Source organism: Ctenopharyngodon idella, chromosome 11 (genome assembly GCF_019924925.1).
Source record: "Ctenopharyngodon idella isolate HZGC_01 chromosome 11, HZGC01, whole genome shotgun sequence".
Taxonomy (NCBI): domain Eukaryota; kingdom Metazoa; phylum Chordata; class Actinopteri; order Cypriniformes; family Xenocyprididae; genus Ctenopharyngodon; species Ctenopharyngodon idella.
The window spans coordinates 10,294,358-10,307,333 of NC_067230.1; the positions used below are offsets into that span (position 1 = coordinate 10,294,358).

General features: G+C 39.7%; 1 protein-coding gene across 27 annotated transcripts in view; it reads right to left on the reverse strand.

Moving 5' to 3' along the window:
- adgrl2a (adhesion G protein-coupled receptor L2a) overlaps window positions 1–12,976 on the reverse strand; it is a 113,254-nt gene that overhangs the window by 22,865 nt on the left and 77,413 nt on the right. For 23 of the 27 annotated variants that reach the window (XR_007932581.1, XR_007932583.1, XR_007932582.1 and 20 more), the window contains exons 9-15: window positions 7,926–7,964; window positions 6,380–6,563; window positions 5,337–5,459; window positions 4,497–4,702; window positions 3,594–3,767; window positions 2,809–3,018; window positions 514–734 (exon numbers count right to left, since the gene is read on the reverse strand). Coding sequence is in view for 23 of the 27 variants with exons in the window: in XM_051912300.1 (XP_051768260.1) it covers window positions 514–734; window positions 2,809–3,018; window positions 3,594–3,767; window positions 4,497–4,702; window positions 5,337–5,459; window positions 6,380–6,563; window positions 7,926–7,964 (1,157 nt within the window). In the remaining 4 variants the exon portion in view is untranslated. The remainder of the gene's footprint in view (window positions 1–513; window positions 735–2,808; window positions 3,019–3,593; window positions 3,768–4,496; window positions 4,703–5,336; window positions 5,460–6,379; window positions 6,564–7,925; window positions 7,965–12,976) is intronic. The other 4 variants (XM_051912303.1, XM_051912298.1, XM_051912304.1 and 1 more) reach the window with 1 other exon arrangement.

Consider the following 12,976-nt stretch of genomic DNA (forward strand, 5'->3'; position numbering starts at 1 on the left):
TCCAGCAGGAAACACTGATCATATAAATTGTCAATGTTACAGCGCTCTAAGAAACTGAAGAAACATCTGAGACAAATGCAATGCAACAAGCATCACTTTCATTCCAATATAAACAAATTTAAAGCAAACCACTGCACTCAGTATTAAAAGACAGTGACGTGGCAGGCAGAGCCGGCACACTTCCACCTGTTTATGTGTTATAAGGAGCAACCCAAGAGCCCATGCAGGGCTGAAGCACTGCCATTAATCTGCGTAAAAGCCTCTTTCTCATGCGGCCCTCATCTCCGTTAGAGAGCATTTACAAACAACAGGTCACCAGAGACTCTTTGAACAAAAGACACTAACGCATGCAGCCCTGCCTGGAAACCGCATTTTGTACTGTAAGCCATCCTCTGAAGACTTTCTCTGTGTGTGTGTGTGGTACCTATGGAACCCTTAGATTGCGGTACACTCCTGCAGACAGCATTGCATTTAAAAAAAAAAAAAAAAAATTCAAAGAAAATGTTCGCTTACGCTTTTTTGGTCCCGTAGCTCCTATAGTCTACAGCAGCGGACACGCCTACAACCACAGCGGGGAGGAGGTATCCCGCCATGTAGAAATACCTCCTGCGTGAATATTCGCTCTCAAAGACCTCCACCAGCATCAGATAGAGCTGAACCCCCTCCATACACATCCAGGCGAAAGACGCCAGAAAGAAGTAATGCAGGATTCCTGCAATTATGGAGCAGGCCATCTGTGGGACAAACACAAGGGTCAAAGACAAATAAACTAGAAAATATAATTTAAAATGTACATACCAAGTAAAAAAAAAAAAGAAAGAAAAAAAATGCATTTATATATATATATATATATATATATATATATATATATATATATATATATATATATATATATGTTTTGATGTAATGGCTCTTTTTTTTTTTTAAGACTTTCAGAAATTTAATGAAATGTATTTATTTATTACTAACCTATTTTTGTCCAGTATAAATAATACACTGAATATAGAAAGTCATCATACCCCCTGGAAATCTTTACCTTTTGTCACATTACACCCTGGACAATAAAATAAATTAAGTCTAACTTTTTTGAGCTGTATGTACACATTATAACCCTCATCATCAAAGTGAAAATAACATTTTAAAACATTATGAAGCGTTATTAAAAATTAATTAGTGAAATACCTGGTTTGGTAAAGTGATCAGCCCCTCAGAGTATACTAATATAAACTTTCTCAGGTGCAACCAATCAACTTCCAGATCAAACACCGGGCTAATTACCTTACCTGACATCAATTGTAGTGGGTTTGATTACTTCAGAATAAAACCAGCTGTTTCTTGAAGATTTCACTGTTAGTAGTGCATGATACTGCAAAGAATTCACCATGGTTGGGAAAGTACTTTCTAAGGCCTCCAGGATAAAGTTGTAGAAGGCACAAGTTAGGAGAAGGCTACAAAAAAAGAAAAAAAATTCGAAGGCTTTAGCTATCCCTCTGAGTACTGTTCTGAGCATCATTAAGAAGTGGAAAGGCACCACCAACACATTGCCTAGATCAGACCGTCCATCCAAACTGGATGGCCAGGAGGACATTGATCAGAGAAGCTACCAAGAGGCCAAAGGCAAATTTGAAGGACTTTATGGCTGGGACTGGTTGGTCTGTGCATGGGACAACTATTTCACAAGCTTTATACAAAGCTGGCCTGTATGTCAGGATGGCAAGAAAGAAGCCTTTCCTGAAAAAGTGGCACACTCAGTCTCGTTTGTGCAACGCAAAAATACACTTGGAAGACTCTGATGCCATCTGGCCAAAGGTGTTATGGTCTGATGAGACCAAAGTTTAACTTTCTGGACTAAACTCCAAGCGCTATGTTGTTGAAAGGCAAACAAAGTACAAAGCACACCATACCTACTGTGGTAGCATTATGTTGTGGGGGTGTTTCTCTTCAGCGGGGACTAGGCGATTGGTCAGGATTGAAGGGAAAATGGATGCTGCCAAGTACATCCAAATTCTTGAGGAAAATCTGCGTCCCTCAGCTAGACAGCTGAAGATGGGCAGGTCATTCACCTTCCAAAACGACAATGATCCTAGACATACCGCCAAAAGAACTACGCAATGGCTAAGGATAGGAAGGTGAATGTCCTTGAGTGGCCCTGGCTTAAATACAATAGAAAATATGTGTATGAACTTGAAAAGAGCAGTCCATTGCCGCTCACCACGGAATTTGACTGAACTTGAGCAATTCTGCAAGGAAAAATGGACAAATATTCCACAATCTAGGTGTGCAACGCTAGTACAGACATATCCCAAAAGATTAATGGCTGTAATTAAAGCAAAAGTTGGCTCCACAAAGTATTAAATCAGGGGACTGGTGACTTTTCCAACCCTGTTATTCCAGTTTTTTTTTTTTTTTTTTGGAATGGGTTTTGATTGTAGGTTGTATGACAAATGCAAAGGCTTTTGAAACTATTTTAAAACTATTTTCAACATTTTTAGCAATGTAATAATATATACTTTTTTTTATTTATTACTAAGGACAGTTAAACACATTTCAATTTCAAAGATTTCAATTTGTGCATGAAAAAAGAAAAGGGGATTTTTTTTTTCTTTCTTTTCTTTGAACTAAATTCTGGACAAAAACTGTCAAGTTACAATTGTCCAGTAAGCCTGGAAAACTTTAATCATGTGTCAAAATGCAGCTAGAATTCTCTGGAACTCCTTTCAAAACAATTGTCTTGGATGTTGTGGACATGTCTCTAGACATTTCCATGAGACTAGCTGAAAACATCACATCCATTCAAGGTAACGTTACCCTGGGCTCCGTCATGTCGATTCCGATGAGGAAGATGAGCTCAGCAATGAAAAGGTTGATGCATAGGTTCTTGTGGATTGTGTTCCTGTCACTCTGTAGCCCACGGAAGAAACAGAAGGTGAAGATACTCATGGCCAGACAGATAAGGGATACCACGATGCCCACACGACTGATGACGCTCAACAAGAGCTCCTGGACTTTATCTGCACCCTGAGAAACAAACAAACAGATGGAGGGAGAAATTTTAGATGCAGATCACATTTACCAATTGAGTAAATTATAGTGTATCTAATGAAAACAGAATTTTCCTTTCTCTTTTGAAATGCAAAGAATTTGTTGTCTAGAAGATTTACAATATATAATATTCAATTCATTTTAAATAACAACAATCAAAAAAAATAAAAAAAAATAAAAAAATAAATAAATTTGATAATTTTGTGAGACCACACATTTGCCAATTGCATCAAATTCGATCATGTGGTTATTTTTTGGCGATTCCATTTGGTAATGCTAGTGGCACAGAAATCTCTGTTTTAAAACCTTAACAGACTGTTTAATTCTAACTGTTTTTGTTCGAATAAACTTTTATATTATATTATAATATTAAAAGTAAATTAAAAACTTTTAAATAGGCCGCTTTGCAGCCGTCTGCAATCCAGCGAGTTATCAGCTCGTAGCGTTTGGCTTAGAGAAGCAGATGAGTGTTGGCGGTGTCTATTATAACAGCTGGGTCTCACAGTAACGCATGGACAAAAGCTTAAATATTTATGAAGATCACATCTTACCAGCAGCTCTCGATGAGCCATGAGCACCGCAAAGTTAGTGAGATGACTACAGGAGCAGGTGGTGTGACTTTTATTGGCGTGGATGAGTTTGCAGCCCTGAGTGGACCAGTATCCCATCATGGTTCTCTCGGAGTAGTTCCAGAAAGAGCAGTTGGAGTTATAGTAGTGCTGCATCTGTAATCGACAGGAGGAGGCAGAAACATTCCTCATGAGTTAGCAGATGATAATGAATTGATATTTAGTAGCTGTCCCTCTGATAATGGCACCAGCGCATGAACATATGAGAAAAGGCATTGTAATTCACTCTGACTGTTGGCGTTCATTCTTTCGCAAATGATACGCTGGCCATATCAAACACTCTTTTGAATGCGCAGTGTGTGTTCTCACATAAACGACTAAAGAATCTAATAAGGTTAAATGACTGCGAAATCTAGCATGGGACCATTGATTATATGAGGTGCTAACAGGGGGCAGAATGGTTTGAAGGCATGTCTGTGGAAATCACACAATTACTTTGATAGAGAGCAAAAATCAAGCCGGGTCTCCTCTGGGAGTGTTCCTGACACTTTAAAAGAGAGCGAGATGATAATTGGTCCTCTGGTAATTTCATCCTGCATTGTATAGCTAATCTGGGAGTTAATTTTCCACTCCAAAAAAAGGAAATTGCATCATTTACATCCTAATGTCGACAAACGAATTAGTTTTCATTAAGAATTTGGTCTAGGCTGGTAATAATCATTGGTTCAGACTTTGTTAATTTCATGTTCGATGGCTTAAATAAACCCCTCTGTGACCTTGTAGGGTGTTTGAATTGAGACTGCTTTTATTTTATTTTCTTCGCTGTCTTGCTTTGCTATCCTGCTGCTTTTACGATCCCTTTGTTTGTTTATTGCTTGCACTCACGTCGATGTGCTCCAGGGTGAAAATCACAGGCTCCGATATAAATACACGACTGGATTCTTTGTTTATTGAGGCAGCAATGACGTCGGAATTCACAGCCACGGAGAGGTTGCGTCCGTTAGACTCGTGGCCGAGCTTCACTGTTGCATTCTCAGTGCTTAGAAATTGCCCCAGGTTCTTATAAAGGGCAAAAACCAACTTGGCAACACCTGCAAAGAGAAAACGACACGCCTTACTTCTCATTACAGTCTATTATGTCAGTGAGTCTCACAAAAACTGTCAAGAACAAATCTGGGTTTTATTTCAGCCCAAAATTAAAGAAGGAAAATAGGAATTTTTGCACAATTAAAATGAGGCCTTTTAGGAGTAGGATTTTGCAATGTGAGATTGTTTTACCAGCTCTCAGTAGCCTACTGTAAATAAAAAACAATGATTTATCATTCAAGTTGTAAAATATGTTTGCAAATTTCAGTTTTAAAAGATCTTAAATTTGATTTGATTTTTCCTTGTGTGATATTCACCCAAGTACTGTAGATCAGAAAACATGATAGTCCCATTAATGTATATACCCCACAAAAGTTTCTAACTTCAGTAGGTGTTTTTTTTTTTTTTTTTTTTTTTTTTTTTTTCAAGGTGACCCTGCAGCAGACCAAGTTATGTTTGTCGAAAACAACATATGTTGAGCAGTATGTTCACATCAATGTTCAGATCTTTCTCTGACCATGAGAGCAATTGTATCTCAATAGTGACAGGAGCAATTGGATCTTATATGTTCTTATTCTCACTGGACTCGATACTAATGCATTACATTGACTGTATATGTGTGTGGGGGCTGGAACGTACCATTACGACTGTTGAGCTTCACAGTATTGGAAGACAATTGGATAGAAATACCACCCCTGCCGCTCTGGGGAAACCTGAAATCTTGAACCTGCCCATCTGTGCTCAGCACGTAAACATCCAGAACTGCAGAGAGAAATGTTTCAAAATGTTAGTTCACCAAGTAGAAACAGAGAAAAAAATAAGGGGGGAATTCACTGAGAATGAATTATGGTTTATTTGCATGCACTATCTGAGTTGTTCGATTCACTAAAGGAATTATGCAAATCAGTTAGCAGTGAAAACGCACCCACAAAATCTGTGCTGAACGCAATTTGCATAACGTTATTCTGAATTTTAAGTGCAGACTACCGCGATATGGCTTACTTTACTAGCACATCTCTGAATTTAATACTCTTCTCCATCATCTGATGACTAAGTGCTCTCATGATCAATAAAAATTCACCTATAATAAGTTTTCTAAATAAGGCACAATATGTAATGAGCCTAGTTTACATAGAATTGAGGCATGTTGCGCTGAATACAATGACTTCGAAATATGGCGCAACCTATAACATATTTTCAGATTAGGCAAACTTCAAGTGTTGATTGGTAGGTCCTTGTCTTTTTATTGTCAGCGGTATATAAGAAATAAAAGTGTATAAGGGAAAGTGTATACATCTTGTAACTGGTAAAAATTTCTTTATTCACAATTTTTAATCACATTTTTGCCTTCACTTCATTTTTAAAAGGTCCTGTGGCGTGGCAAATGAATGGGGTAGAAATATTCCATGTAGAGTCTCAATTAATATGAGGTCGTAAAAGCTGCATGCATAACAGTAATAAAGGAAAATACTGTTTAAAATAGTATAAGATGGAGTTTAGCATGCCACACTGCAGGACATGTCAACTTCCCAAAAGTATTTTATATCAACTACCCATGTGTTAGTAGCTGCTCTTATTAAAATCTCACAGCTGAACCATATTTGAAAACTCAGACTGATCAGCTCCAAAATAAGCTTTTCATGTTGTCAGTTCTCTTCGTTTTGCACATCTCTCATACTCACTTATATTATTGGCTGGTACTTTCACGATGGCCGGTTCCATTAAATTGTCAGCAAGGACAAAGGCTCCTTCCTCCAGGGTGTCCAGTAACATAGTTGCGGCGTGCGTCTGCTCCGTGGTATTCATATCTCGCCACGATTTCAGAGCCTCCGGTCTGAGGAGGTTGTCGACTGTATCCACGATAGCCTGCAGCCCAATGAGACGCTTGTGTCAGCACTAACCACTGTAGTAAGGTCAAATGTCAAAGCCTTGACTTTATCAGCAGCTGTCTGCCCGTGCCCAAATGAAAGCAAACATGCACACTTTGTTTTAGGTTGTTATCAGGTGACACACATAAAAACAGCCTGCAGAAATGTGCCCGACATGCTCTGTCAGTCTCAGGAGTGCAGTATTGAATGTCAAAGGCTCTTCAAGCACCTAAACGGACACATATGAGGTAAAGAAAGACAGCCAGTCGTGACACCTTATAAATGTGTCCTTTAAGATAAAGACACTATTGTTCTGTGTCATCAGAACTGAAGGCACAGACCACTATTTTCAAAAATCATCCACTTGATCTTGCTTTCAATACAAAAGACAGTAATGTCTCTAGGTCTTGATAATATAATGCACAAATTTGAAATGAAGAAAATAGCCACTAGAATTTCTTTTTTTCTTTTTGGATCTGTTTGATCCAAGGAGGCCCTTAACTTGGAAATTCTGTTTGGTTCTACTAATGACACAGAAATTACATATTTCACCTCTAAACCTATAAACTCAAACAAATTCACTTCAAGATAACCGTTTTATGCTGGATATACAGAACATTATCAATAATATCATATAATATCAATAAAACAGCTTCCCGAAATGTTTGGTTCAATTACACTCACACACACACACAAAAAAACTTCTCAGACTTACACTCTCATACTACTCAATCAGAGCTACTATGCACACACACACACCTAAAAACTAAACTAAAAATATTGATTCATACTTGTGGCTCCTTTGATAATTATTGCTCATCCGATTGGTTTTGCAGCTCTGACTCATACAGCTTTAGTTTCCCACATTTTTATTGTCATTTTTAACTACTCCTAAAGCTAAATATATATATATTTTTTTTTATTGGGGGGGGGGGGTAAAATCTTTAGCAGCTCAAGATGGTGTGGCAAACCAATGTAGCTATCAATAGATTTCAAGCACCAGAAATTGGCATCTACCCTTTGACATCTACAAGCTAAGAGCAACAACAACACATGCACCGCCAACCTGCAAATCAAGCACAGATATTAACACATGACTTTAACAATAAAGAAACTGAAAAAGAAATAAACAGACCACCAACAAACATAAAAGTTATGAATTTGGCATAAAATTTGCAGCCACACAATTTCCAAACCGCTGAAATATTGAACCTCCAGGAATGAAGACAGACACTGGCGGAGTGAAATGCTGTGGCGACAGTGAGAATGAAAGGACACAGGACCATGCTGAGAAACAATAGCAGGAAAAGAAAAAGAGAAAGTACAGAAACAAGACCATAGTAGCGTAGCACAAATATACCTTCATATACGCTCTGCACGTCCTTTCTCGCTTTTGAAGCTTTTTCATTTGAGAGAGGACACACACAAGAACAAAAACAGACCAAAGAAACACAGTTAGAAAGGTTGATGGTATACTAATGGGTTCTCCAATCCACAAGCACTTCAGAAACACAGTATAGCAGTGGATCTGCTATGATGAAATCATGTAACGAATGAATGTAAGGGTGTACAGAGTGGCCTTGCTTTGAGAACAACAATTTAGTCTGGCGATTTCAAAACCCACAGGTGCTCTTACCAAGTAAAAATAGAATCAGTAACTCATTAACCATCTGAAATATGCAAATGACATATATGTGCAAAACACAGACTGCCTAAATCAATGTGTAGTTCACACACTGTGTGGGATCAGGGTTGAGAAATGAATCTGAAAGCTGAACTAAGAGGGCTTGAGTAAAGGTAAGGATTAGTAATAGTGGTTAAGGTAAACATTTAGGGTTAGAAATTAGACCCTGGGTTAGAGCTAAAGGTTAGGATCTAGGTTAGATGAAGGGGTTTAGGTTAAGAAAAAGATTTAGGGTTAGAGATTGGAGATCAAAGTTGGGAATTAAAGTTACACGCAGCTGAAACATATGCAAAACAATATGCAGACGCATATTGTCTAAATCAAGGTGTGGTTCACCTCTATATACTTAAAAAAATTCTGGGTTGTTTCATCCCAAATTTGGGTCAAAATTTTTAAATCAAATTTTTTAACCTAACGGTTGTGTTTGTCCATATTTGACCCAAATTTGAGTTGAAACAACCCAGACTTTTTTAGACTGTTGGATCAAGATCAGGGTTAGGGACTGGAGTTGGAAGCTAACCTAAAATAAGGGGTTGGGGTTGGATAAGGCTGGAGGTTAGAAGCAAAAAAAGTTTAAAAGCCAAGTTTAGGTTTAGTATTTTATATTTGGCATTAGTGTTGGAGTTAGGAATAGTGGTTAAGGTTAAGATTTAACATAGGAAATTCAGGGCTAGGGTTAGAGTTTAAGATCAGAAATAGGGGATAGGACCATGGTTCAGTGAATGTGAGGTCAAGTGAAATAAATGTTTGATTTAGAATTCAGAGTTTGAAATTAATGTTTAGAGTATGGGTTGATAGGTTAAACTAAGGATGTTGGTCCTAGAACATGCCCTATTCATGTAAATCATATTAGCTGACATCTACTTGACTCCCATGAGAAAAATGACACTCTTGTTAGTGCACTGTCCAAACTCTTTGCAATCAGGCTAGTGTGCCGTCTCTCCTTCCATTGGACTGTAACTGCGAAATTCATTTGAAGGAAAGGTGATACGCAGTAACTAACACCAAATGATTGTTTATTTCCATGCAAAATATGTTCTCTCAGTGAGTACAGCTTTTGCTTCAGCTACTTGAGTTCACAGATATGTGCTCACCTTCACCCACTTTGATTTTAATGAATGAAATGCAAGAAAGCTATACAGACAACACAGTAGCTCAGAAAGAGCTTTTTGTCTCTGCATTAATAAAAAATAATGTTACTTACAGCTTGAAACTTTCAATGGAGAAGACAGGTTATGACTCATTAGGTCGATTCCCCATAGCATCTCATCAGATGCTATGGGGAATGCCATCAGCATGACTAGTGTCTGAAGCACATGTTTAAACATGATAAATTTTATTGCTTCATCTACTAGACACCGCCTATAGGGAATACTGGCCCAGGGAGAAAGTTTTTAGAATGAGACACAATGAGATGCAGTGTCTTATTCCCCTTCTCAGGGAACCGTGGTTACAGTTGTAACCCTGTTGTCCCCTTTCGAAGTGGAACTCTACACTCTACCCATGATTATAAGAGGGTGCCTGCAATGTAGGTCGCCACTTTCTTTGTCTGAAGGAGACGTGTGGGCAGGCCAGAAGGAATTCCAATGCAATGAGATGCAGTGTCTCATTCCCCTTCTCAGGGAACCGTGGTTACATTTGTAACCCTGTTGTTCCCTTTCGAAGTGGAACTCTACACTACATCTGATCAAACTCTATGGGGAACAAATGCCCCCTCCATGCTGAGGGAGTGTGTGCCACATTAGCTGTGTCTATGCACAATGGGCATAGCATAACTGACTCAATGGACTTACCTGCCAGAGTCAAATGCATCCGATCCTACAGGTGCACACTGGGTCACAGAACTGTCATGTGGCAATATTCCCTTCAGCCATTTCCCAAGCTTCCAAGCTCACTAACAAGTCCTGGTCTTTTTCAACCTTCCTCCCTCACTTGTGGGCCAGGCATTAGTCTCCAGTCCAAGAGCAGTTTGGATATGTCAGCTTTATCTGCTAGACACCGCCTATAGGAAATACTGGCCCAGGGAGAAAGTTTTTAGTTCCCTTAGCCTACTACTACCTCTAGGGGGGAGAAAGCATAGAAATCAATTTTATCTAAAATAATATCCCTATATGAAAATCTCTGACCCCTAGGGATCCTCAGGGGTGCTTCAGCTTTGCTGCACCATTACAAATGGGGAAGAGCTCATGCCTTGCCTGGATTCACCCCAGTTCTCAAGACTCCAGCACTCCTGAAGGTGCCTAACAACAAGAAGGGATGCTTAAAGGCAAATACCACTACTCATCGGGTTCTCAGAGATCAGTCAAGGCTCTCGTGGGGAGTGGAGGACCCTACTTTAAGACCCTCAGTAATGGGGGAGGGACCTACTCTACACTCAACCCTGAAGAACAGCATACCAAAGGGAGCTGCTAAGTGTTAGCTGCAACCCAATGATACTGCTATCTTCTTAAAGGGATCCATAAAGGAGATAACCAACTTAAAAGACTCAATTTTTGGGGGAGGCTGCTTCAATTCTCACTGTACTCATCTAGCACCTGCTACAGCCTGTACTAAAACAGTTAGCACAGGCTACATTTAGAGACAGAACAAGAAGGGAGGGGGAAGAAGGAAGGAGGAAAGATGTTATTTCTACTCAACAATTCGATCTTGTCTACTACTTGAGCTTTCTTTCAATTTCTTCCCTCAGATCTTCGCTTCCTCTGCACTCTGCTCCTCAAAGGAGGAAGAGCATGAGTGGCCATGCTTTCCCTCTGGCCCTTCCTCCAGTCCTCAGACTGTGACGGAACAGGTGCCTCAGAGGTTTTTTGCGAAGATTTGGATCTGTACTGCCTGAAGGCTGCCGATCACACCCTCGCCTCTCTATATTTCCTGACTGCTGTCTTTACGGACGTGCCGAAAAGCTCAGAGGGCAAGACCGGCACATCGAGGAGAAAGGCCTTCTCTTTCTCCTTGTTGTCTGCAAGGTTCAACTACAGACGTCTCTCCGTGGCTACCATTGCCGCCATTGAATAGCCAATGGCAGTGGCTGTTTGCTTAGTCACCCAGAGAGCCCCGATCGACCACATTAGAAGACAATCCCTGCCTCTGATCCAAATCTTTGAGCAGCTTTCCACCTGGTATGACTGTAACACAGCCATCATGTGTAAGGCACCCCCGGCCTGACCTGCTTCCGCATACGCCCTGCCATTCAAGTGTGAGGTGGTACATAACGGCTTAGATGGCAAGGTTGGGGCCTTCAAAGAAGATATATCACTCTGAGAGAGATAGCTCACAAGTGTCTCTTCAATGGGTGGCATCTTCACATATCCCCACTCACGCAATCCCTCCACATTTAAATAATTCGAATTCTGAAAGGAATAAATGTGAGCTGAATTTGGTTTCTTCCACAATCTCTCTACTTCAACTTGAAGACTTTAGCAGAAACTGAAGTCTCATCAGAGCAGGACGTTTATGGCCTGACAGGAAGTACTCGTCAAGTCTGCAAGGAGTAGTGCTAGTTGTGGCGTGAGCCATAACCTCCAATAGTATCATATGCGGGGATGGCAGCCTGGGAGGGCTCACAATATCTTCACCCTCCTCAGCCACGTCCACCTCCTCTGGGCTGGATGGTGTTAGCAAAATGCTATTCGTTGGATCAGAAGATTCAAGAGACAGAATGTCTTGATCCAGTAGATCGTTTGAGCCAGTAACTGAGGAATATAAGAGAGACATAACCTTCTCGAATTCCTCAACCAGCTCGACCTGTGATCCCCATGAGCTCAGTCTCCGACGTGCCTCAGCTACCGCGGGATCCGAGCCACGGAGATTCTTCATTGCAAATTTCTCGCAATGAGCACATTCAGCCCCCTCGAGAACGTGCTCCTCACCCAAACAGTAAAAACATAGGTAGTTTGTGTCATCAGGTGTCAAAAAACTAGGACATGGTGGCACACACTTCCTGAGAATCTTTCCTGAGAAGCTTGCCTGCCACAACAAAAGGTGATGACGTACATAGCAGGCGCCCTGTTATACTCACGGCGCACCGGTAGTGACGTCATGGATAAAAAAAACAATAAGTTAAACACGTGTTTAAACGTGCTTCAGACACCCCTCATGCCATTCCCCATAGCATCTGATTAGACACAGTGTAGAGTTCCACTTCTATGGGAAACAGAAATATCTTAGGTTTTATTAAAAATGCCTTCATTTGCTGTTGATGAAAAAAAAAGTCTTATGGGTTTAAATCGACATGAGGGCGAGTAAATGATGACAGAATTTTAATTTTTGGGTTACCTATCCCTTTAAGTCACAAAACTTGGAGGGTGTATTCAATGTATTTAAAATGCTTATTAAGACATAATAAAAAGTAAAAATTAAGAATCAAACAATTTATTCCAAGCCTTCTAAAGAGACAGTCACTTTAAATAATAAACAAATTTAATTTAGGCTTCTATCCACATATAAACACTGATCAACGCACATATATAAAGTGTCTGCTACATATATAAATACATATATCACATTAAATATGATTAACTTAAGCTCAAACATACTTGCTTGATGCTCAAGAACCAATGAGGTTTGTTCTCCCCCAAGCATGTTGAGCTGCTGTTGGTCATATTTAATTTGTTCTATTTATGTCCACTGATAAATGTTTATATGTAAATAAAATCCTAAATTAAATCTGTTCATCATATAAAGGCATCATGTCCCTTCAGAGGACTCGATTAATATGTATTACTTTTACA